Source organism: Rasamsonia emersonii, assembly GCF_000968595.1.
Source record: "Rasamsonia emersonii CBS 393.64 chromosome Unknown ctg1118621760443, whole genome shotgun sequence".
NCBI classification, from domain to species: Eukaryota; Fungi; Ascomycota; class Eurotiomycetes; order Eurotiales; family Trichocomaceae; genus Rasamsonia; species Rasamsonia emersonii.
Window position 1 is genome coordinate 20,450 of NW_013562995.1, and position 23,388 is coordinate 43,837.

Consider the following 23,388-nt stretch of genomic DNA (forward strand, 5'->3'; position numbering starts at 1 on the left):
CATGAGGAATCTATGGAGCAATTATCAGCCGATATATCATTCTTAACAAGTGGTGCTGATGGATGTTGGAAGAGTTAATAGGGGGTTAACTATTACTGAGCAGGGAAGGCAAAAAGCTACGACCCTGTAATTATTGATTATGTAGTTGGACAAGGCGGTGTTAGTAAGGAGGACTGTAGTAGTGATCCATTAAGGGGGAAAACTTTTTGTTGACTTTTTTTTTCTTTCGTAAGTGAGCTAATTAGAGCTTTTGTATACCTAGAAGGTACGGTTGTAGAATATCCTTGTTTTTAACCCTAACTATAAGTAAGATACTCCACTATCGTGGAAGAAGAACTGTTAATGCTCAAACCACTGCTCAACCCAACGCTTCATCGCCTGCCCATCAATAGCTTCTGCAGCTCTCAACTTCTCACTGATCCTCTCTGCTCGATTGGTTTCCCACTGCAATCCTTCTCCTAATTCAACGGCCCCGCTAAATCGCGCCATGAAGAACTCGAGCAGACGGAGCGCTGGATTGGAGCGGAGGAGTGCCTCGCGGGCTTCTTCACTGCCTTCTTCCATCAACGAAGCCGCACTGGCTCGTAACTTGATCAGCCACTCGGTGGGTGAAACGACCTCGATCGTCAGGGGTGTCTCCTGTTGTTGTTTTTGTTTTTGAAGAGACGCGATGATGGACGGCACCAGGGTCTCCCAAGATGCACGGTGTGGGTTGAGTGGATGAAGCACGACGACCGGCTGCTCAGGATCTGCAAGATCATCTCCAGCAGCGGCATGCAAACCAATATCGACCACCACGTCCGCCAACGTGTCTATGGGCAACCAATCAATGTCGTTGTTGTTTTTCTGCTCGTGACCCCCGGATGATATCTCCAAGGAGTTGGGAATCACACCTAGTTGCCGCGACCCCAGGATCAGTCTCGGAATCCAGTCCGTGGGGTTCCAGCGCCCAGCACTCCGTGCTGCGCCGGCAATCTGCCCAAGGCGCAGAATCACCGGTTTTTGGCGTAGGTTCAGCTGCGTGCTGGCGGCCTCAAGGAGTCGCTCGGCAATATACTTGCTCTCCGCGTAGCCGACCGGAGCAGGAGTGTCAATATCAGTCAGAATCGCCTCTGGTACTACCTTGTTGTTGTTTGCTGTACCGGTCAAGTCGAAGTTCATGGTGGCGCTGATTGAAGAGAGGAACACGAAGGCAGCTCTTCGGGTTGACTGCCCATCCAAGACAGCTAGGTTAACGACACCGGCGAGTTGGGATTCAAAGGACTGAAGAGGCAGATTGAAGTCCACCAGCCATGCGTTGTGGATAATCAGCGTCACAGTCTCGCGCAGAGTCTGATATACCTCTGTCGGAAGGCCTAGCGTCTGAGGCTCTGAGAGATCCGCGGTCAGGAATGTCACCCGGTCTGGTGGGAATGATGTCAGCAGGATAGGATCCAGCTTGGCGTTGCGTCTTTTTGCAGGGTGCCTGAATCTGGGGATCGGTTCAGGCAATACACATGCTTGACTTTTGGCTCTGATAGGAGTGCGTTCAGGATGTAGGAGCCTATGGAGCCTGTTGAGCCCGTGAGGATCACCACCTGATCGACATCATCAGTGGTGCTGTTGCCTGGTTTGTTCAGAATGATGTCTTCCTTCCGCGAAGCAATCACATCTAGATATTTCTGCAATGTTTCTGCCCGAATCTTCCTCCGTTTTTCCATCTGCTCCGTTTCAGAAGACTCGATTTGGTGTGCCAGAGCATCCAAAGCTTCAGTGAGCGCCGTGATGGAAGGATGGAGATAGACGAGACTTGGTTGGATAGAACGGAGACCCGTCTTGATACGCAGCTGACGCACAAGACGAAGAGTCTGTAAAGAATCAATCCCCTGGCTGAAAAGATCCGCATTGTCATCAATATTATTTCCCAGTCGGGTAGCTTCAGCAAGGGACTCCCGTACTAAGCCCCTGATCGAGTCTGTCGTTCCCAGGTCTCCTTTGTTCGGAATGGACGTCCACATGGCCTCCACATCAGCATAGACCTGGTTGATCTTGGCTGCGTAAAGGTCTAGGGTGGCCTGACGCCGAAGGGAGCCTTTCAGAGTGCGCAGGACCGGACGGCCAGGATCTGTAAAGCAGATATGGGATTGTGAGACTTGTGCATGGCCAGGCAAAATACGATTGGCTGCTTCAATCGTTGGCCATAGACGCTGAATGATCTGAGCCCTCTCTGCTGCAGAGAGAGACTTTTGCTGGTCATCCTGGAGTTCGATTAACAGTCCTGGCTCAAAGCGTTGGTGGCCAAACATGACCGCTGCTGCAACTTCGGGATGCTTTGCAATGTGGCTTTCAAAGGTAACCGGGTTGACCTTTTCCCCATTCAAGAACACGATCACATCATCTGATCGGGCTGCATGGGTCCAGAGGCCGGGAACAGATGGGTGGGGAGTGAACAGGTCCTTGGTCCGGAATTCCTTCAGATGGGGATAGGTGGTAAAAACGGGCTGATAGGGTTCACTCTCTGGAGTTCGGTCGAACACTAGCTCAAAGACGTCATCTCCTGGAAGGGGATCGAACCTGGCACCAACCGCAGGGTGGAACTGCAGATAGTTCCAATCTCTCTCAAAGTCATATCCATGTCGATATACGGCTGGGAGGGGTCCAGTCTCCGAAGAGCCCAGCTGTGAAGTAAGTTTGATTTTCGCGGCAATTACATCTCCAAAGACTTTGGGGAGACTGCCGCCTGAGAAAAGGAGCATCTTGAGATGGCGTGCAATGCCTTCCAGAAGGGTCGTGTTTTTGGAGATGGTTTCCAGCGTTAGCGGTGCCATAGCGGCCCAGTCGGCATGAGTGTGCTGGAGGATCTCCAGCAGGGCTTCTGCCGTTGGGGGTTTACCAGGAAGGGGCAGTATCACTGTGGTATTGTTGAAGAAGGTGTTCAGAATCCCGAAGTTGACTCCTGCTGGCTGCGAATTGGTTAGTAGTGTGCTTAGAGAAAACGGAGAAGAAGAAGAATAAAGCACGCATAAACCTACATGTCCTAGAGGAAGGAGCAGGACATTCCGATTGTTCCCCATCATGGAACTGAGAGTCTCATAGCCTTCAGGAGCTGGAAGACCGATGGTGCGGGCGAATTTGGCAACAATTTTGTGAGAGATGGACACCGGCTTGGGAAAACCTGAACTGATCAATTAACGCTTAAACCTTTTTGTTGAATCCAGATGCGTGTCTCACCAGTGGACCCGGACGTGTGGATCATAAAAGCTGCTTCATTTGCCGCTGCAGCCAACTCTTTCTCATAGCGATACGTCGCCTGGGGCTCATGCAGCAGCGTCTGGAGCGATGGGAGCTCGATCAGGGTAACTTCTCGCTCCATTAAAGTGTTTCGAACGGGTGCAAAAGTCCGATCGGTGGTAACCAAAGTTGAGCATTGGACATCGTCGAACAGCTTCAGATTCGCAGCGACGCTGTTTCGCTCCGAAATGAGGAAGATCTAGAGATGTCAACTAGGTTCACCGTCCGGAAGCAAACTGCTGACCGTGAATCCTGCTCTCATGGCCGCCACCAAGGTGATCGCACAACGAGGGTCGTTGGGAGCCAAGTACGCCAGCGGTTCTTCCGTGTCTCTCCTCCCGAGAGCCTGAGTGATATGGTGGGCGACGCCATTGACGGCGTTCGCAAACTGGGCGTAGGAGATCGACTCGAATCCTTCGCTTAGGGAGGTGGACGATCTGGGAAACTCCCCCCACAGGGCATCTGGTTCCTCGGCGGCGAGCTGCTCGACGATGGCTGGGAGAAGATGGTGCTGGGCGGCTTCGACCCTGCGAGCTGCCGTGGCCATGGCGCGGGGGGTAATCAGGGTTACTCACGAGTCCTGCTTGGGGCTGAATGAAGGTCAGCACTGCTGGGATGGATCAAGGAGCGATGGAGGAGGCAGTGCTGCCCCTCATCGCGAGATGCTCTTATACCGAGAGAGGGCGCGTCGCTTGTGTAACCACCACACGCGCCTTCTTTGTCTGCTGGCTGTCACGTGCATCGGGGGGTGGCACAGCGATGCACTGCGTCCTGCAGAACAGGGGCTCCTGGACGGTTCTGAAATCGCCACGTCGATGTCGATGGTCGCCCATATGTGGCGGTCTGCCAACGGTCCCCGGGGAGCCTGGCTCAACGACGATGGCACTCGCCCAGGATACATCCGGCGCATCCGGTAGGAGCCAACCTGCGTGTTGTTCTTGCGCTTCCGGATGAAGCGATCCCAGAGAGGCTTCATGGTCGGCACACTTCCGCAGACAATGATGACCAGGACTTCGGATATACTCCAGACGGTGAGGCCGTACTCGCTCCCTAGTTTTGACATCGTTAGTCCGCCTGGATGTTGCTGGGAAGAGAAGGAAGCACGTACAGGTAAAGTCGTCGTTGCTGATCGAGTCCAGCGTGGTCGTCTTGACAATCCCGCAGATGGCAGCCCTGGAGACAGTGAGACTTGCTTTCCTTCGCCGTCTCTTTGTCGGAGAGAAGAAAACGTACATCAGTCCCAGACCGAGGAGAACTGAGAGTTGAATCTTCTTTCGCCTGCTGAAATTCAATGTGGACAGGAACGTAGTCGGCATGAGGGCCAGGATCACATCGGCGGCGATATTTTCAGCTAGCAAGAGACAAATTCACCCATCTGCCTGGCTGTCTTGAGGTAGCAGACAGTACATACGTACCACACATGAAGTACGCAAAATTCAGCTGTACCTGCCCACTCCAACACTTGGACGGAATCCCCGGGGTCCAATTCGCTTCGACAGGAGAACATTGGACAAAGTTGAAGATACAATTAAGAACATTGACGATGGCCGTGAGGATGATCACCGCCCAGATGACCCATTTCTGCCAGTAGTTCATCGGCCCCAGCAGTCGGAGCTGGAGCGCCCCGATGGACGCCTTGCCAGTGGCACAAGAGACGATATTGACACCGCGGAGGATGAAGTTTATCTCGAGCGCTTTCACTACAGCCGTTTCGTCCAGGTAGAAAACATGTCGGTAACCCCCGACGCTGTTCTGGACCGTGGCGAGGGCGGAACATGCGATTAGGAGAACCTGCAAGAGTCGGTTAGTCATTGATCTTTTCTGTTACGTCGTCCATCTCCTACCAGCGTCAGCAGCATCAGCCAGTCATCCCAACCCGTCCGGTGGACGAGCCAACGCCCGGCGAATCGTGCGGCAACAGCGAGTATGGCAATGGCCGTTTCGGTCCATAGGACGGCCATCACGGCGGGGCCCAGGTCTTGATCCCCTCCTGGGGGTGGTCCTGATACAACGGGCATTATTCTAAACAAGAATCCTCTAGGTGCAGTTATTCAGGGTAAAATCTTCCGGAGAGTCCTCTCGTGGTCTCTAGATATCATTCATGACAAACTCGGCAGCCGCAATCTCCAGAAGGCGCTCAACGGAGGTGTAATCGATGATCAGATGATTCTTTGGTTTTACAGGGAACGTCTTGTGTCTTCTTTAATAGAAAGCGTTGATTGGCTTTTGCGCAACTACGTACGGAGTATATCGGAACAATCATTGTAACACCAGCGCATTTCTGAATGGCCGCCTGAAGGGGCGGATTCAGCCCGGTTTACAATCATCCTCCACGATCCTATTAGAGATAATACCATTTCCAAAGATACTCGCTGGCCAGACCAGCGACGATGCAGGCCCCTACCAGTGATGAACCCGGTCCAAACCACCAGGCACAGCTCGCCGGTTTTTTGAGGTCAACTAGGGTCATCATCGCTGTCAGTGCCAGGGATGTCCCGCCACAGGTGGTGACAAAATAGACGGGCGAGAATCCACTGTGGAAGCCGACCACCGCAAGTAGCCCGACCTGCAATGCAGCGAGCATCGACAGAGCCAATTTTGTCCGCTCACCAAGAAGGACAGCCAGCGAGCGGACCCCCGCCCGGACGTCATCTCGGCGGTCCTGGTGCGCGTAGATGGTATCGAAGATGATGGTCCAGATGGCACACGCGCCGAACAAGCTTAGCGTGGCCGGCCGATGCCCATCATCCAGGGGATCGACATTGAGAGCCGCGCACGAGACAAAGACGGCGACGGCAAACCCGAGACCTAGGATCACCTGGGGAAAATCGGTCACTCGCTTCGCCAGAGGGTAGACGGCCAGGATGGCCGCAGTAGTAGCGGCATGGATGGCAGCCTTGGGAGGCAGTGGGACGAGAATGGCGGCACCGAGGGCGAACTGAGCCAAGGCGAAGAGATAACCCTGGCCGGTAGAGACAGCACCGCGGGCAATCGGGCGGAAGCGCGTCCGGGCGACCTGGCGATCGAAATCCTGGTCGAGGTTGTCGTTCACGGTGCAGACAGCGCCGCGCAGGATCACCACCCAGAGCGCCAGGTAGACGGCCAACATGACCAGGGTGGCGGGAGCCGCCAGGGGCCTACACACACTGGCGCCGAAGCTGAGGCCGATTCCGTAGTGCCAGTAAAAGGCGTAGTATCCCGCCGGCCGATCTAGACGCATCAGCTCAGCATAAGGAATCCACGAAGCTGGCAGGACGCGGAAGATTCCATGGCAGGGCGGTCTGTATTGGTCTTGGGGAGATTTGCGGGTTGCCATGCCGTGATATTTGAAAACTGTGAAGAAAGGGGGAAGAAAATGAGAAAATTCCGATGAGGGAGCAGAACGAAGATGAGTCACTTGGGATCAGAAATGGTCTCGTCCTTGACGGGCTATTAGGAACTGAAGGTGAGGGATGAGAATCCGGCCTCAACAGGCAGGACAATCCTTGGATTCATATCTATCCACAGGGGGAAAAAAAAGGTGCACTGACTCGTGAGGTAAACCTGTTTATAGCGGACAGGCGAGAACCGAGTCAGCGTTCCAATTAGTTTGGCCCTGCCTACCCATGCTGCTCACGTCCGTCGTGCTGTGCTGTTTCCGATCCTGGTTGTGATCAGAGGGCAGTTCAACGTATGTACAGCCCAACGCAAGAAGGTTAGCTGCAGTCGTATCTCCAGAAAACGGTGCTGGTACGAGTTTCTGTTTAGCAGATTCCCAAGATCAGCTTCCCTGCATCCATCCAATAAACGACAGCAAACAAGCCCCGCTGGATCCCGGCATCAATGAGTATAATGTACTGTACAGTACAAAGATTGAGTATTTCGAGTCAGCCCGTGGAGCTAACAGACGATCTATGCCTTGATCCCCGGTGTTAGACGCATGCATGCATGCATCGGTAGTGGTCACGGCGAATATCCAACCCAACGGATCCTGAGGGATGGCCATCGCCGATTGGATTAGACAAGGAAAGCATGCAGATCTATAGACAAATCGACCGCCATGTTAGCAAACCCCCAGTATGTATGTATGTACAGTGCCATGGGCACTCAAACATATCCAATCCTATCGGCAATTTCCAACTATGGAGAAACTCCAGACGAAAGCTGACCAACCCCCTCTCAAATTAAAGTACTCATTCAGCCGCAGCCTAATTTTCAATCTGTCGGATGATCGTCTTTTTTTTTTCCCATCGTTGTTTCTTTGATTTTTCTTTCTCGGATGCCTTACATACAAGTGACGACTCTGTTCAAGGTCCTTGTCGAGTTCATCCAGCCTAATCGATGACAAGTAGGGTCAACTACTCACTCATTACCCAATTTGGAAGTCTTGGCATATCCCCTTGGCCGTTCCACGTGACTCAGCACCATCGTGACAAGAGCCCCACACGCCAACTTTCTTTCGGACTTTCGACTCCCAATTTTCTTTTGCTGCTCACACAACATTCGACAGAGTCAGTACCCCTTGTTGAACTGACAACAAGAGAGCAGGGCAGAGCAACTCCGTTCTGCCCTGCTCCTGATTCCCAGAGGTGAGTCAATGATATTGTTTCTTTAGCCTTGAGAAAGGATTCGAGACATCATCCGCATCATCCATACGGACACCACACCACACCACACTACTACCATGATGAGAACATTCTCCAAGAACCGAAACAATTTAGGAAGAGCCGGAAGAGGCATGGCAAGACGGGATTCATTCAACTTCGCCTTTTCTCCTTTCGTTTCCTCACGTCCTTCCTCTATCGTCGTCTTTTTTCTTTCTTTTTTCTTTTCAGCTATTCTTTTCTCTTTTTTGGACTCCTCACCATACTACGTTCGCCTGTGGGTTGATAACAGGGAGAGGGAGGGGGAAAGAAAAAGTTATAGGAAGGGTTCTCTATCCGTTTGGGTGGTGTTTCTCTTCTTGGCTTTTTTTTTCTCCCCACCTCGCCTGTTTTTCTTCTCACATTAAGGTGTTCGTAGAAATCTGGGGAAATATGGAGAGAAGATAGATGGAAGAAGAAGAAGAAGAGGATATCGGTGATATGCGGATGGACGGCGCAGGGACGACAAAGAGAGGGCAGCAGGAGGTTAATGGTCTGTCTTGTCGTCGGTGCTTAGAATGGTTCTGCTGAAGTGTGGAAACGTCTATCCTTTATTCTCTCGAATCCTTTCGCGTTGGCTTCGCAGCTTTACAATTGGTCTTTTTTATTTTTTTTACCCCTTGAGCTGATATGCTGACGCCATTGGGATTATTAGAATAGGTATCGTCTTTTGAGAGCAGCATTCCCCTTCCCTCAGATGTACTCTTACCATGTACGACAGCAAATAATGCTCGATGAAAAATACGGAATATACATGGCTTGGATTTGATATCATTTGGTGATTGACCTATTGACCATCAATCAATATTGGAACCGGGATAGAGTTAAAAAAAAAGAACAACTGTGGAAGTACAGAGTAAACACACAGCTGAACTTGTTTTGAACTTAAAACTACACGTATTAAAAATGAATTTGCTTACCTCCCTGCATGACCCTACCTAAGAAAACAAGCATCCCTCCTTGAATATCTTAAAGGGAGGTTTATTCTTCAAAGGAGGTGCGCCACAAACACAAAATCGCAATGGCGTCTTCTTGCTGTTGGAAATACTCATAAAATGAGTTGGCTTTTTTTTTCTTTGTTTATAATTTCTATTTTTTTTAGTAATTTCATTTTTTTTTATAATTTCATTTTTTTTATAATTTCATTTTTTTTATAATTTCATTTTTTTTATAATTTCATTTTTTTTATAATTTCATTTTGTTTCCGCCTAGCTAACCTCCCAGCTAGACAGCCAGTCTGTCAGTCTGTCAGATTTTGTTAACGGTTCGTTGATATGTAACGTATTGTATATCTATCTATCTGATGGGAATAGCTCCATACCTGTATGTATTTCTGTGCCGGCTATCCGATGATCGCAGTATCGATCCATCCACTCTGAATTAAAGGAGTAGGAAGAAGGTACCCTGGTAGGAGAAGAGACACCGCAAGCTCGCTCCAGAAGGATGCCTGTCCATCAGGGATGGCGGGATTAATGAGGCAAGAAGAAAATAATATTATGCGAGGAATTCTAGCAGTCATGCAATGGTTGTACGTGCCAAAAGTGGTGGACTGCCTACCTACCTAGGTACCTACATACCTTGGAAGTTAGTGCCCATGCCCCGGCGTATGCAACACGCATATGCATATCAGAAGGCTGGGCTCCATGCAAGCAGGCCCCAAGGTTCTCTCTGACAAATGGCAATCTGCTAGTAATAATTAGGCAGATAGATGGCTGGATCACTCGATGACGATGACTCACTCGATCGGAAACGAGCGAGCACGTGGACGAGTCGGATGACAATAATGACAACATTCTCATCACGCTCTCGCAATCAACAATGTTGGCATATCTGTCCCCTCCATACTTATAATCTCGACGTCCACACGAAAGGCCCGATAAGCGCGAGGCGTTCTGCATGCAAGTAATCTCAATAACATAATCGGGAGGCATATGCAGTACCCCACTACCATCCATTCACCTGCAGCTACTCTGTCGGGAGGGGTGACGTTGGGCCTTTATATCTCAGCCTTGTGAGAAGAGAAGGCTTGGAAAATTAAAAGTTATAAAAAAAATGATAGGAGAATGTTGGATGGATCCTTACGTATGTGCTACCCATACCGAGGTAGGGTAGGTATGGCCATTTCGAACTGACAGAGATGATGCAGTCAGTTAATGCAGGCTGGACCCAGGTGTATCAGTTAACCAGGACATGCACCTGATATACTCATAGTGTTAGCGACATGTCAGTAGTTCAAAACGCATATATTCTAATTTCCTCTATCAAACACCCCCACAAATAAGAATAAAACCTCTCTTCGTTAAAGTGAGAATGTATAAGAAATACAACCTGTATTCTGCCGGAGCTAAGTGTTGGTATTTTCCTTGGTATTTCCATACACTAGGTATGTTCTAAAGATAGATATACGCCTGTAGAAATCTCTGCTTCATGCCAGGAACCCAGCCTGCAATCTTCAACTTGAAACAAAACACGACAGCACGTTCATCCCTGGACCCTGAAGGTACGTCCACTGGCCGTCTTCCTCTCCCGTTCTTCGTTCTCCGGCCGCGCTCGGTTGAGAACTGGACACGTTAGCACAATCTCAAATCGAGTCCTATCAACAGACTTACCTTGCAGGAAGTCTGCGGTTCGCTTTCGCATCCGAGTGTGAATGTAGGCCTGTCGTAAGTGAGCAACCAGAACGACCACTTCGATAAGTGATATAAGAGCACCAACCTTCGAAGCTTTGATGTGGTAGTGGAAGTAGTCGCGGAAGGTTTGGATGTGAGAAATGTTCTCGTAACGGCGTTGCGGAGTCAAGTGACGCGGGAAAAGGACTTTTCCGTCAGAGATACGACCACAAAAGCACAGGAGCAAACATACCAAATGTGATGTAGCTGATCTGCCCATCAGATGAGGTCTTCAGTCCCGGGATTCCCTGTAGCTCCAAGGGAGGATCACTGCGGAAGAGGACTTGAGGAGCGTTCTGCAAGGTGTGGACGCGTCTCCGGGCGTCGACAAATTCCTGGCCAACGATCAGCAAACTTCACCTGTTTTGCATCTCCTCTAGAACTGCCAACCTGCAAGAAGACTTTGCCGAAAATTCGGTCCGTCTCTTCGCGGAAGATCGTGCTGAAGATCACCGTCACGCGATCATGACTGGCTTTGATGTAGATGGCTTCCTCCTCACGGTAATGGATCGCCATCACCTCTCCTCCTTCCTTGACGCCCTGCGGAGCGGATTCCGATGTATATCTCGACGCCTCTTCTGATAGCTTGGCAAACTCGTCAAACGCCCGCTCGAACGGCGCCGCCATCACATTCCGCTTGAGGAGTGACAGCCGCCGAATCAGGTCCTCTTTCCCTTCCGCATCGGGAGGCAGATTCTCGAGATCGATCTGGACGGAGAAGTCATAGCCCGGCTCGGGCGAAACGATGTACGGGCCATACTCCCGTTCCAGCACCGCCTGAGCGCCGTACTGCACCAGCTCGCGGAAGCACTTCAGAGCAATGGAAATGAGAATCTTGGTTTTCGACTCGGGGGTCGAGACGTGGAACGTGACGCCATCGAAGTCTGACACGACCTGGTCGATTGAGACGGGGTTTGATGCTCTGCAGGGGCAATATTAGCTGCTGCCTCCACGTCGCTAGACACATGTATGCCTGGCGGGGCCGTACTCGGAGAACCGCTCCGTGAGGAGGGATTGGATAAGCACGTTGTGGTAGTCTAGGAGAAGCATGGCGAAGGGCCCATGGGCATGGCACTGGACTGCTCCTCGATGTTGCTAGGCAAAGAAAAGCGCTGTTGGGCAGGACAGTCGATCTGACGCTGGGCGTGGAGATGTCTGTCATGCATCGCTGCCCTGCCCGCAGTGAAGTGTCAACTGTGGACGTTGCGCGCTCACCGCCTTTGCCCAGCCGGTCGCTGTCGCCGCCCGTAGCCGCCCGCTATCGAATTATCGATAGAAAATCGTTGATGCCGGAGCTCCAAATTTTTGCCCGCAGCGCTCGACATGGTCAAGTCATATCTGTAAGGCCTCCCCCGTTTCCCAGGCCCGAATCTCCAGTTCGAATGCGCTGACAATTGCAGGAAATTCGAGCATTCCAAGACTTTTGGCCTCGTCGCCTCCGCCTCGTCGAATGCGGTCTGGACCAGAGACGAAGATGTCTCTGGTACCGCGCGGCGCACAGGCGCAGGGCGGGCAATAGTCGGGGCCAACGAAGAAGTTCTCTGCTGGGACGTGAAAAAGGGTGAACTGCTGAGCCAGTGGCGCGATGCCGACTGCAGGGCGCAAGTGACCGCCATTGCGCAGAGCAAAGCGGACGAGGACGTATTCGCGGTTGGGTAGGTCTTTACCCCTCGAGCAGAGGGCCTGCATGTGCGCAAGCTGATTGCTTTCGTTCCTAGTTATGAGGACGGCAGCATCCGTCTATGGGACTCGAGAACAGCGTCGATCGTGATCTCCTTCAATGGCCACAAGACTGCCATTACCCACCTCGCCTTCGACAACTCCGGCGTCCGGCTGGCCAGCGGGTCGAAAGACACAGACATTATTGTGTGGGACTTGGTCGCCGAGGTGGGACTATTCAAGCTTCGCGGGCACACGGATCAGATTACGTCGCTACATTTCCTGTCGCCATCCTCTGGCGACGCGGATGGAGTTATGAGCGGAGCTGGTCAGACTGAGAGCGGAGGATTCCTGCTATCTACGGGGAAGGACGCCTTGATCAAGATCTGGGATCTCGCATCTCAGCATTGCATTGAGACACATGTTACGCAGAGCAATGGCGAATGTTGGAGTCTAGGGTTGGCACCAGACCAGAGCGGCTGTATAACGGGAGGAAATGACGGCGAGTTGAGGGTGTGGGCAATCGACGAGAGTGCAATGCAAGAAGTGGCCAAAGAGAAGGTTGGTTCAGAAAACAGGAGGATTTTGATTGAACGGGGGACATTTTATCGTCACAACAAAGACCGCACCATCGGCATTAGTTTCCATCCGCGCGCAGACTATGTTGGCTTCCACGGCTCCGAGAAGGCTGTCGAGATATTCAGGATACGGTCCCCGACAGAAGTCCAGAAGAGCTTAGCAAGGAAACGGAAGCGAAGGAAGGAGAAAGAGGCCGAACGAGCTGCAGACGGGGAGAACGCAGCTGGACAAGCCGACAGTGAAAAGCCGGAAGACGCGTCGTCCGCGCCAATTACGGAATACTTCGTACCGCATGTCATTGTACGAACAGGAGGAAAGGTGCGGTCGTTCGCCTGGATGACCATGAAGTCAAGCGGCAACCTCCATCTCCTGGCGGCAACGAACAATAACGAAATCGAAACCTTCAGTGTCGTGACGGCGGCAAAAAAGAAATCCAAAGACAATGATGAGACAGAGTACAACCGGGTTCTGGCCGTGGATATACCTGGTCATCGAACGGACGTTCGATCCCTGGCCCTGAGCTCGGACGACCGAATGTTGGCCTCTGCATCCAATGGCAGTCTGAAGATCTGGAATGTGCGGACGCAGACATGTCTGCGTACGCTGGAGTGCGGCTACGCCTTGTGCTCATCCTTCCTTCCGGGTGACAAGATCGTCGTGGTGGGCAACAAAAACGGCGAGGTGGAGGTCTTCGACATTGCGTCGTCGACTCTCCTTGAGACTATCAAGGCGCACGACGGACCGGTTTGGTCTCTTCATGTTCACCCGGATGGCAAGTCCATGGTGACCGGAAGTGCAGATAAGACGGCCAAATTCTGGAACTTCCAGGTGGTCCAGGAAGAGATCCCAGGAACCAAGCGTACCACGCCGCGACTCAAACTCGTGCACACCCGTACCCTGAAAGTCGCAGACGACATCCTCAGTCTCCGTCTCTCTCCAGACGCTCGCCTTCTCGCGGTGGCTCTGCTGGACAACACGGTCAAGGTCTTCTTCACCGACACACTAAAGCTCTTCCTGAATCTTTATGGCCACAAACTCCCCGTCTTGAATATGGACATCTCCTATGACAGCAAATTGATCGTTACGTGTTCGGCCGACAAGACCGTTCGTATCTGGGGCCTGGACTTCGGAGACTGTCACAAGTCGTTCTTTGCGCACGAGGACAGCGTAATGGCCGTCGCATTTATCCCCAACAACAACGAGGGCAACGGGCATCATTTCTTCAGTGCCAGCAAGGATCGCAGAATCAAGTACTGGGACGGCCAAAAATTCCAGCAGATCCAGAGGCTGGACGGCCATCACGGCGAGATCTGGGCTCTCGCCATGAGCCACTCGGGTGAATTCCTCGTCAGTGCCAGCCACGACAAGAGCATCCGGATATGGCAGCAGACGGACGAGCAGCTCTTCCTGGAAGAAGAGCGCGAGAAGGAGCTGGAGGAACTGTACGAGAGCACGCTGACAGCCTCCTTCGAGCAGGAGGAGGGAGAGGGCGGCGAAAAGGCGGAGGCAGTCGATGCTAGCAAGCAGACCGTCACGACGCTCATGGCGGGTGAAAGGATCATGGAAGCGCTGGACCTCGGCATGGAGGATCTGAAGCTGATGGAAGAATGGAAGGAGACCAAAGCCCGGAATCCCAACGCGGCACCACCGGCCCGCAACGCACTCTATGTCGCGCTGGGCAACATCTCCGCGGAGCGACACGTGCTGAACGTGGTGCAGAAGATCCCCGCGGCGTCGCTGCAGGACGCGCTGCTGGTGCTGCCCTTCTCCAAGCTGCCGGCGCTGTTCACCTTCCTGGACATCTGGGCGAGCCGGCAGTGGGCGATCCCGCTGACGTGCCGGGTGCTGTTCTTCATGCTCAAGACGCACCACCGACAAATCGTGTCCAGCAAGATGATGCGCCCGATGCTGGACCGGATCCGCTCGACGCTCCGGCGCGTGCTGGCCCAGCAGAAGGACGAGATGGGCTTCAACCTCGCTGCGCTGCACTTCATCGGCACCCAGGTGCGCGAGAACAGCCAGCGGGACTATGTCGATGTCGACAAGTGGGAGGAGCAGCAGATTGCCAAGAAGACGGGCACGAAACGGCGGTATATCACTGTTGCTTGAGAAAAGATCTTGGGGAGAAGCTGCATTTCAAGGCGTTTATTTGTTATATTATTTGCAGGGGCTGTATTTTTTTGTTGTTGGAAACAAAAAATTCACTTTTTTCCTCTTTCAAATTATATAGAGACTTGGTCAGGGTCTATGGGAAATAATTTCATTCGACATCGATCAATCATATCGACACGTATTTTACTTATGTGTTCTGGGCGTATATATGGACGACCAAAAAAAAATTCCGCAATTAATAAACCATAAATTATAATAACAGATAGATAGCTTTTCATCGACTTGTAACATATCTATTTCCCTGGATAGGCAAATATTTAGCTCATCACGTTGCAGGATTCTTCCATGGTTCGAACCATGGCTCAGTGATGACCTACCTCCCACCGTATTTTTATTTAATTTATAATTTTCACATTTCCATCTGATGGACTTTTTTATCGTCGCTGTCTTCCTGATTCTTGTCATTGTCGTTGTTGTTGTCACCATTGTTCCTTCTTCGCAGACAATATAGACGGTATTTACTTCCTTCCTACCTATCAATCTCCTTACGTGTCTTATTTATCTTATTTGTAAACAAGATAGTTCCTATCCTCTCGTAAACACTCACGCATATATACACCAATATTCCCCTGTCGAGTGGTACAGTACCTATTTCTCTATAAGGTAGGGCACATTCCTACCTAGGGCTCCTGACGTCAATCTTGCATATCTGGAATGCCTCATCATCAAATCGATTGACATCGACATTCCTGAGAGCTGGGTCCTTCTTTCCTTTTCCCTCCTCACTTCATTGTCTTGTGTTTATGACATAAGGGATATTTTTAGTTTGTTTCAGTTCGAAACCTTTTTTTTTCCGACTTTGACTTTGTCTCGGCCTTGAGTGGTTGGTTTGATTTGATTTCGTTTTGCTTTCTTTTTCTGTTCTTTCTTTCTTTCTTTATTGTGTTTCTACGATCTTACTCCTTGATTAGGGTATAATCCTGCTAGACCAAGGGAATCTGTGTAAGACACAAGAGGGGGAAAAAAAAGATATAATAAGGAGAAGAAACAAAGAAAACGAAACGGATACGATACGCTGCCATGGCTGGATCAGACTTCCTCAGCAAGCTCCCCTTGGAGATCCTCCTCATGATTCTCTCCCAACTTCCGGTCCCCTCTCTGGTAGCTTTCGGCGCGACTTCGCGCGCCAACTATGCCTACCACATTCTCTGCATGAGACGACTGCACCTGGCCATCTTCCAGAAGCGGATCCACGCCACGATTGCCTTTCTCGATATCGACTCGCCGCGAGCACCATCACGTGGTAGCCCCTTCGAGGACGACTCCGACGAGTCGGGTCACCGCGTTGCTGTCGTGCTGCCGCACCGCTCGCGCGGGAGGGATGTCGTCGGCTGCAAGTCGCCGTTGCGAGGAGGAGTGCGGGCCTCGAGACGCAATAGCTGTACTACAAATACCAGCGACGAGGCCCCCCCACAGCCTGCGAGTCAAACGATACGCGTGCAGAACGAAATCTTTGCCAAGATCGTCAGTCGCTACGGCGGCTCCCTTGTCGACCTGGAGTTCATGGCCTATGACCTCAACTCCCAGGGCGCCATCGCGCTGGGCTCAAGCTGCGGACGCAAACTACGCCATCTCGCATTGCGGTTCGAACACCCTCACATTCGGGACTGCATGCTGGGTCGGAACTACTGGCTCCACCCTCCGCCCGGCAGCACAGCGTGGAACGCCCTGATCGGCGTCGGCGAGATGGGCAAGGATATTGGGCTCAGCAATCTGGAGAGCCTGGTGCTGGAACGCGCCGGCATCACGCCGTGGCAGCTGCGGATGCTGGTCAAGAGAAACCCTAAGCTCAGAGACCTGCGACTGCGGACTTGCGCGGCCGTCCAGCCCGAGTTTCTGAACTGGCTGGGCGGGATCGATGTGGATTCGGACGACGAGCCCAGCGAAAAAAGCGATCCTGCTCCTGGAGCATCGCTTGAGACTCTATGGGTGGAAAATTGTGACGGAATTTCTTCAGAGGTGGACTTTGGCAATAGTGAGGACGGTGACGAAATCCGAGATACTGGTCTGGAATGGATTCGAAATCTGAAAGGACTGAAGGTAGGCATACCGCAGGAAGGAACTATTCAAGAACAGTTTCTAATGGGGACTTTTCTATGTGTAGTCTCTTTCTCTCCGTCACTGTCCCAACGTCAACTCTGAACTGGTTGAAAAGCTAAACAAGACTGTCTGGCACATCCCGGAGGTGTTCTTGCCATATCCCCTTGCGGCTGATAATTCTGAAGGTCCTATCGAGATTGATCCGGATTATACATGATGTCTAGAGGGAAGACTGGGATTAGCATCAAGATTTTTATGTACTGTATTATAGACACATGATGATTGTTAGATATGTAGGTAGTATGGAAGGCTTACTATTCTTTTGTTTCCCTACTTAGCCTTGGGATTTTTTTTTGTCTTGTTCACTTGCATTATCAGATAATGCACTTTAATCTTTGTGATTGGTACTTCACCTGTTCAAAGCACTGTGCCTGTTAGTGACATTCAGGCCATTCACATCTTAGCAGAAGATTCTCTGTTCTAGTGAATGTTGATTTTGTAAGCATACCCATGTGAAGTGTCTGTTAGTAGAATTCACTGTCACCGACAATAAGGTGAATGCCATCACACAGTGAAAGGAGAGAGCCTGCCTGGAAACCGGATTAACTATACAGCCTGCCATTGACCCTGGGAGTCTGCCAGTGAATTTAGCTGTATTGGAATTTCTGTGGGCGAAAAAAAAAAACACAAAGCACACGCTAAGCACTCCAAGCAATGGGTCGTGAATGTCAAGACGAAAGCAAGACGCGATATTCGTTCGATGTTCTCCTCTCGTCCTATAAATTGTGCTGCGCTCTGGCTTTCCTCTACCTCCCATCGCACAAACCTCACACGCTCACATCTCCCCATCCATCATTCCACATAGCCAAAGCGCACTTTGACGTACTTTGGCCTTCAACAGACACAATCATGCCCTGGAACCCGTTCCATCTCCGATGTCCCCGCTGGCTGCGCGCCGAGAAATCAGTGCCTGGAAACAAGTACCAGAAGCTTGACAGTGAAGATGCGAAGACTGGCCTCTTTTCGAGTACAAATACCCCCGTCTGTCGTCAGGATCCTGAGGTCTCTCAGAGTCTCTCACATCTCTCCTCCTACCCAAACGCTCAGGTCGCGAACCAGAAGTCGTTCAACCGTAACAATCTCCAAACAGCAACCTACAATCGTCAGCGAGCAATGGCAGACCAAAACAGGGAAGCCGCAGCTCCAGTTGCGCGTCAGGCAACTTCTGAGTCTTCCAACCCTCGTGGTGATACCCACACGCCCTACACCATCAGCTCTGGAGAGTGGTGTCCTACTTGGAACACTGCGAACGACAACCTCCACGTTCACCACATCCCCGAGAAGCAGATGAAGGCTAGATGGGAGAGCGTGCTGTCTGTCGCTTCGATCGTCTACGGCATCGCTAAGGTGTTCCTCACCATCTGCCAGAATTTCGGAGTCGAGGTATGTCGAGTTGATTCCCTCTCCCCTCTTCTTTCTCAAGCAGTGGACGCCTGCTGACACTTGGTTTAGCTCGACAACTCTCCTACAGGCATCTTGTTTCACATCGAGCAGGTTGAAGCCGAAATGGTTTCTGACAACATCGTCACCTTGATTCTCGCAATCGAGGACCTCTATTACGTTTTGTACGCGCGGCTGGCCATCGAGATTGGCAACGTCCAGCTCTGCTCTTCTTTCAACTTGGACATTCGTCGTCTTTCTAGCAAGGATGCCGTCGTTCTTCCGGAGCCAAGCCATCTACTCGCCATCTTGAACATCTGCAAAGACGTCCTTGACGCTCGCCAGGTCTGCCAGGTTCTCAACGAAGAGATCCTCGAGCGTCACCAGGAAGAGTTTGTCCAGCAAGTCATCAAGGAGTACAGCAACATGGGCCGCCAGCCGGATGATATGCTCGGATACCGTCGTCACATCCGCGAACTCGTCAGTGACCGGAATTCTAGATTTTCCCAGCAGTGGCGCGGCCTCAACCCTGTGTACCAGATGGCGCCAAAGGAAATCCTCGCCATTCTCTCGGAAAAGTACCTCTCAGTGACACCTCCAGAGAAGCCTGCCAACAACGCCGTGACCTTGGAACTCCCATTTGTCGACCCCAATTCTGTCGACCCAGACGTCTGGGAACGCAAGATCATCCGCGCCCATCGTCAGGCGACACTGGCCATCCTGGAGGGCAAGAGCGTCGGGGAGGTGCGTCGTGAAGCCGACGAAGGCTTCAACGCCATGGATTACGTCAAGGAGCAGAAGTGCGTCTGCTTTAGCTTCTGCTCCTGCGCCGAGGAATGCACCAGGGACGCGGAGCGCCTCTGCCCTTGTGCAGAGCGCGTGATGCGTGCCCTGCTGGTCGAGCAGACCGGCCAGAACTTCGGCCAGCGAGGCACCTTGCTGGCCGAAGTATGCTTCGAAGGGCTGTCGGCTGTCAGGCGGGACGCGTCGAGGTACGACATGGCCCGAGAGCTCACCCTGGGCCTCGACCTCTTTAAGAACGAGGTCGTCAAGCACCGCGAGGCGAGGACAGGGTGAGCTCTCGGGCCATGTTGGGGGGAAAGGGGGCTCTGGAATCCTTTTTCTCTGTTTTTCTTTTCTTTCTTTTTCTTTTTCTTTTCTTTTTCTTTTTCCTTTTTTTGGTATGAGTATGCAGGACGATCACGGTGGTGGTAGGATAGGAGGGACGAATGCAGTTTACCAAATGCAGTTGTTAGTTTCCGAATTCGCTGATTGGGTGCATTGTCGAGTTCCCACGTATGCTCGTAGGGACCCAAGTACAACGCCTGCGGGCAATCTAATCTGGAAAACAACGTCTGTAAGACTGCCATCTCATCTACAGCATCTTTAAACCTCATTCCAGGCGATTATGACTCGATAACGTGATGGTGTAGTTATAGGGCGGTGGCGTGTTGCAGGCGTCGCCGCTGACTGGCGGATCGCTCACCGGCGCATCCCCGCCGCGCTTAGTGACGATTTTTAGCCTCAACTGTTATCAATGACACGGTGACAACTAGTTAAGGTCCTGTGGGGAGCAAAACCACTCCTATCGGGCGCGCCGTTATCGTCATCTCATCTCCATCTTCCGTCCCAACTTCCATTCATCAGCATGTTATGATCATGCGCGGTTTATGTGCGCCTGGGGTGCACGTCTGAGCGGGCATGATCACCACGTTTCTGTCCTCCCTGGCTACGAGTACGATACCTTCGTCGACGTTCGCTGCTCGTCAGTGGCGGCTCCTGTTGATCTCGAGTCCCCTGAAAACAACATCATCTCCACGCCAGACGCAACTGCGCCGGTATCACGTCGCCATCCCTGCGTACGGAACGATCACACCCACTCCTGAGAATCTGGACGTATGGATTTCGAAATCTCCCTTCCGCTTCGAGACTGGCTATGCGTTTCGGCCGAAACGGCCGTCGCGGCCGTTCCCGCCTCCCTTCGTGTCGCCCCCGTCAACGTCCTTCTCCGACCCTTTGACAACGCATTCCCAGAGCCAAGACCGGAGGCCCTTCGTCGGGGGCGAGCTCATCCGGGGCTTGACCAACGGTGACGATGCAATCCTGGCTGCAGAGAACTTCATCGGAGTGAACGATGGGGTAGGAGCTTGGGCGACGAAACCCCAGGGCCATGCGGCGTAAGACTTCACAAGTTGATATTTTTGGTTTTCGAAGGGTTTGTGGAAGCAGCTTACCAATAGACATGACAGTTTGTGGTCGAGACTGATCCTGCATTTTTGGGCGCTCGAGTGTGAACGGAACGTCAACTGCACAACCGAGCCCGACGTCGTCGACTTCTTACAACGCGCCTACGAAGAGACCGTGAAGGCGACAAAGCAGTGGCTCGGAACTACCACCTCGGTGACCGCCCTCCTCCACTACCGTAACGACGAAGAAGGAGCACGGCCCTTGTTGTACGTGACCAACCTTGGGGACTGTCAGATTCTTGTCATCCGTCCCAGCCAGAAGAAAGTCCTCTTCAAAACGCGCGAGCAGTGGCATTGGTTTGACTGTCCCCTTCAGCTGGGGACGAACAGCACTGATGAGCCGCGGAACGATGCGGTTCTCTCAAAGGTGGAACTGGAAGAGAACGATGTTGTCTTGGCAGTATCGGATGGCGTCATCGACAATCTCTGGGAGCAGGAAGTCTTGACTGTGGTCCTTGAAAGCATAGAGAAGTGGGAAGCGGGAGAAGGGGGCGACGCGGAAGGGGACCGTATGGCAGGAGCTGGAGGAGGCATGGTCTTTACGGCCAGGCGGCTTTTAAATGCTGCGTTGAACATTGCGCAGGATCCTTTTGCGGAAAGCCCTTACATGGAGAAGGCCATTGACGAAGGCCTTGCCATTGAAGGAGGTACGTATAAGGTGTCGCACTGTATACTATTCACTTAGCTTACAGCTGGCAGGCAAAATGGATGATATCAGTGTTGTCATTGGACTGTGCAAGAAGAGGAAGCTTTGAGCATTAAGATCTTGGATTTCTCTGTTCTGCTCACGGAAAGCACATCCAGGGGGATGGTGCTCGAATTTCGAGGTCACTGGTATGATCAATCGGCAACTCGGGTTCGGATTTTTGACATTGCTGCATAATCTATATCATATTTCCAGATCTATTGCAAACTTCTTGAGAGTTTAGGGAGTTAGGCCTCTTGTGATACCCCTAACTGATTTTGGTTTGATGATCCTGCGCTCGTCGAACTGGAATCCGCATCACGTCGAGAGATGATCAATACATAACGGTATATTGGGTTGTTGCCAATAACGGCAGTGAGAATATTTCCGCATGGTATAGTCGCCTCTGAAGCGATGATATAGTCGATGGTTACTCGGGGACAAAGCAGTACATGCATAATAATGGATAGAATATGAGCATAGGCTGGGAGTCTAATTTCCATTAATCCGCATTCCTATTTCGCAGATATGAATGGAAACTAATTACTTTAAATGTCATCTTTATTCTTTGTAACGTCCTTATCGTTATCAGCGTGCTCACATGCCGCCGTGCACGGACCACATCTAAACCGTCCGCCGAAAAAAAGTTTCGAGACAAACTCCGCAGCGCGTAGCAGGCTTCAATCCACAACATCACCCGAAATCCTCTTGCGGGGAAGATCCTTTTTATTCTTTCACCGACTATTATAGAGGATTTTTCTCAACCGTCACCATGAGGGCGAAGCGGTCGAAGAAGTACCGCAAGCTCATGCACCAGTATGAGCTCACGTTCGGCTTCCGCGAGCCGTACCAAGTGCTGGGTACGATAAGCGCAATTCTCCCCGGGACTTTTTTTGCCTTTGGTTTTTCATAGAATGGACATGTGACTGACTTGATCATGGTGAATGTGAACAGTGGATTCTAATTTCCTCCGCGCTATACATCAATTCAAGATGGACTTGATTCCCTCGCTGGAACGGACGCTGAAGGGGAAGGTGAAGCCACGTACGTAGCGACGAACTGCGCTGCTTCTATCTATTTCAGGTTTCGATATGCTAAACCTTGGGCCTTTCTTGTACAGTCTTATCGAAATGCTCCCTCGCGGCTATCATGGCTGCCCAGCCGAAAAACCCCAAGACGAACAATCCCATCCGTCCCGAGCACCTCCCTCCGCCTACGACTCTTCCACTGCGACACTGCTCTCACAACGAAGAAGATACTCCGATCGACGAGGCAGAGTGTCTCCTGTCCTTGCTCTGTCCGAATAAGGAGACGATGCGCAACAAGGAACACTACATCCTCGCGACGGCCGACCCCCCGTCGGCAGAAGTTCTAGCGCAAAACCCACAAGTTCTAGGGCAAAACGGCGAGCTCTCAAATCCCAAAAAGCGGAAACGTGCCGAGATCTTGCATCAGGAGCTGAGCCGAAAGGCAAGCGCTCTTCGGGCGGGGGCACGCTCGATCCCCGGCGTACCCATCATCTACGTGAAGCGCTCCGTCATGATTCTGGAGCCCATGAGCACACCGTCTGAACAAGTGCGACTCGGAGTGGAAGAGAGCAAGTTCAAGGCGGGCATCGAAACGGCGTTGTCTGTCGTTGGGAAGAGGAAGAGAGATGAGAACGACGAGGGGCCGAAGCCACGCCGCGCAAAGAAGGCCAAGGGGCCGAACCCGCTGAGCGTGAAGAAACCGAAGAAGAGGGAAAAACAGAGGCCGGAGGATCAGGGGAAGAAGAACAAGAAGTCGAGTGAGAATTCCGAACAGGGGACTAGCAATGGACCCGGGGCAGAGGGCGAGGCGACTGTCAAGACGAAACGAAAGAGGCGACACAAGAGTTCCAAGGCGGCAGGGGATAAGGCTGGTGGAGAGAATAATAACTCTGAGACAGTCGGAGCAGAACCTGCGGCTTCCGATTCGAAGGAGAACGCTGCGGACTGACGCTCACGAGCCGGACTCGCTTAGATTCG

At 51.9% G+C, this 23,388-nt stretch overlaps 7 protein-coding genes across 7 annotated transcripts; 4 read left to right on the top strand and 3 right to left on the bottom strand.

Annotated features, from left to right (window-relative positions):
- Positions 1–339: 339 nt before the first annotated feature.
- On the bottom strand, positions 340–6,586 carry T310_6746 (NAD dependent epimerase/dehydratase; the record flags this gene model as incomplete). The annotated part of the gene is made up of 13 exons (XM_013470447.1): positions 340–1,437; positions 1,497–2,942; positions 3,012–3,154; positions 3,211–3,469; positions 3,515–3,797; positions 3,846–3,860; positions 3,945–4,320; positions 4,379–4,443; positions 4,504–4,621; positions 4,686–5,061; positions 5,115–5,272; positions 5,513–5,608; positions 5,881–6,586. 13 exons carry the CDS (start codon positions 6,584–6,586, stop codon positions 340–342), a joined length of 5,139 nt encoding a protein of 1,712 aa, XP_013325901.1.
- A 2,093-nt stretch (positions 6,587–8,679) lies between these two features.
- On the bottom strand, positions 8,680–9,823 carry T310_6747 (uncharacterized protein; the record flags this gene model as incomplete). The annotated part of the gene is made up of 6 exons (XM_013470448.1): positions 8,680–8,733; positions 8,813–8,830; positions 8,903–8,981; positions 9,110–9,129; positions 9,214–9,234; positions 9,470–9,823. The coding sequence occupies 6 exons, from the start codon at positions 9,821–9,823 to the stop codon at positions 8,680–8,682; spliced, it is 546 nt and encodes a 181-aa protein (XP_013325902.1).
- A 550-nt stretch (positions 9,824–10,373) lies between these two features.
- T310_6748 (ARP2/3 complex 34 kDa subunit) lies at positions 10,374–11,611 on the bottom strand (the record flags this gene model as incomplete). The annotated part of the gene is made up of 5 exons (XM_013470449.1): positions 10,374–10,453; positions 10,502–10,708; positions 10,755–10,896; positions 10,952–11,483; positions 11,550–11,611. 5 exons carry the CDS (start codon positions 11,609–11,611, stop codon positions 10,374–10,376), a joined length of 1,023 nt encoding a protein of 340 aa, XP_013325903.1.
- Positions 11,612–12,035: 424 nt separating this feature from the next.
- T310_6749 (WD domain protein) lies at positions 12,036–14,908 on the top strand (the record flags this gene model as incomplete). The annotated part of the gene is made up of 3 exons (XM_013470450.1): positions 12,036–12,044; positions 12,122–12,216; positions 12,280–14,908. The coding sequence occupies 3 exons, from the start codon at positions 12,036–12,038 to the stop codon at positions 14,906–14,908; spliced, it is 2,733 nt and encodes a 910-aa protein (XP_013325904.1).
- Positions 14,909–15,991: 1,083 nt separating this feature from the next.
- Positions 15,992–17,228, top strand: T310_6750 (F-box domain protein; the record flags this gene model as incomplete). The annotated part of the gene is made up of 2 exons (XM_013470451.1): positions 15,992–17,011; positions 17,076–17,228. 2 exons carry the CDS (start codon positions 15,992–15,994, stop codon positions 17,226–17,228), a joined length of 1,173 nt encoding a protein of 390 aa, XP_013325905.1.
- Positions 17,229–17,920: 692 nt separating this feature from the next.
- On the top strand, positions 17,921–21,452 carry T310_6751 (uncharacterized protein; the record flags this gene model as incomplete). The annotated part of the gene is made up of 7 exons (XM_013470452.1): positions 17,921–18,454; positions 18,524–19,524; positions 19,667–19,808; positions 20,008–20,310; positions 20,486–20,628; positions 20,701–21,344; positions 21,397–21,452. The coding sequence occupies 7 exons, from the start codon at positions 17,921–17,923 to the stop codon at positions 21,450–21,452; spliced, it is 2,823 nt and encodes a 940-aa protein (XP_013325906.1).
- Positions 21,453–22,154: 702 nt separating this feature from the next.
- Positions 22,155–23,359, top strand: T310_6752 (RRNA processing protein; the record flags this gene model as incomplete). Its single annotated transcript, XM_013470453.1, has 3 exons — positions 22,155–22,242; positions 22,337–22,426; positions 22,503–23,359. 3 exons carry the CDS (start codon positions 22,155–22,157, stop codon positions 23,357–23,359), a joined length of 1,035 nt encoding a protein of 344 aa, XP_013325907.1.
- Positions 23,360–23,388: the final 29 nt, after the last annotated feature.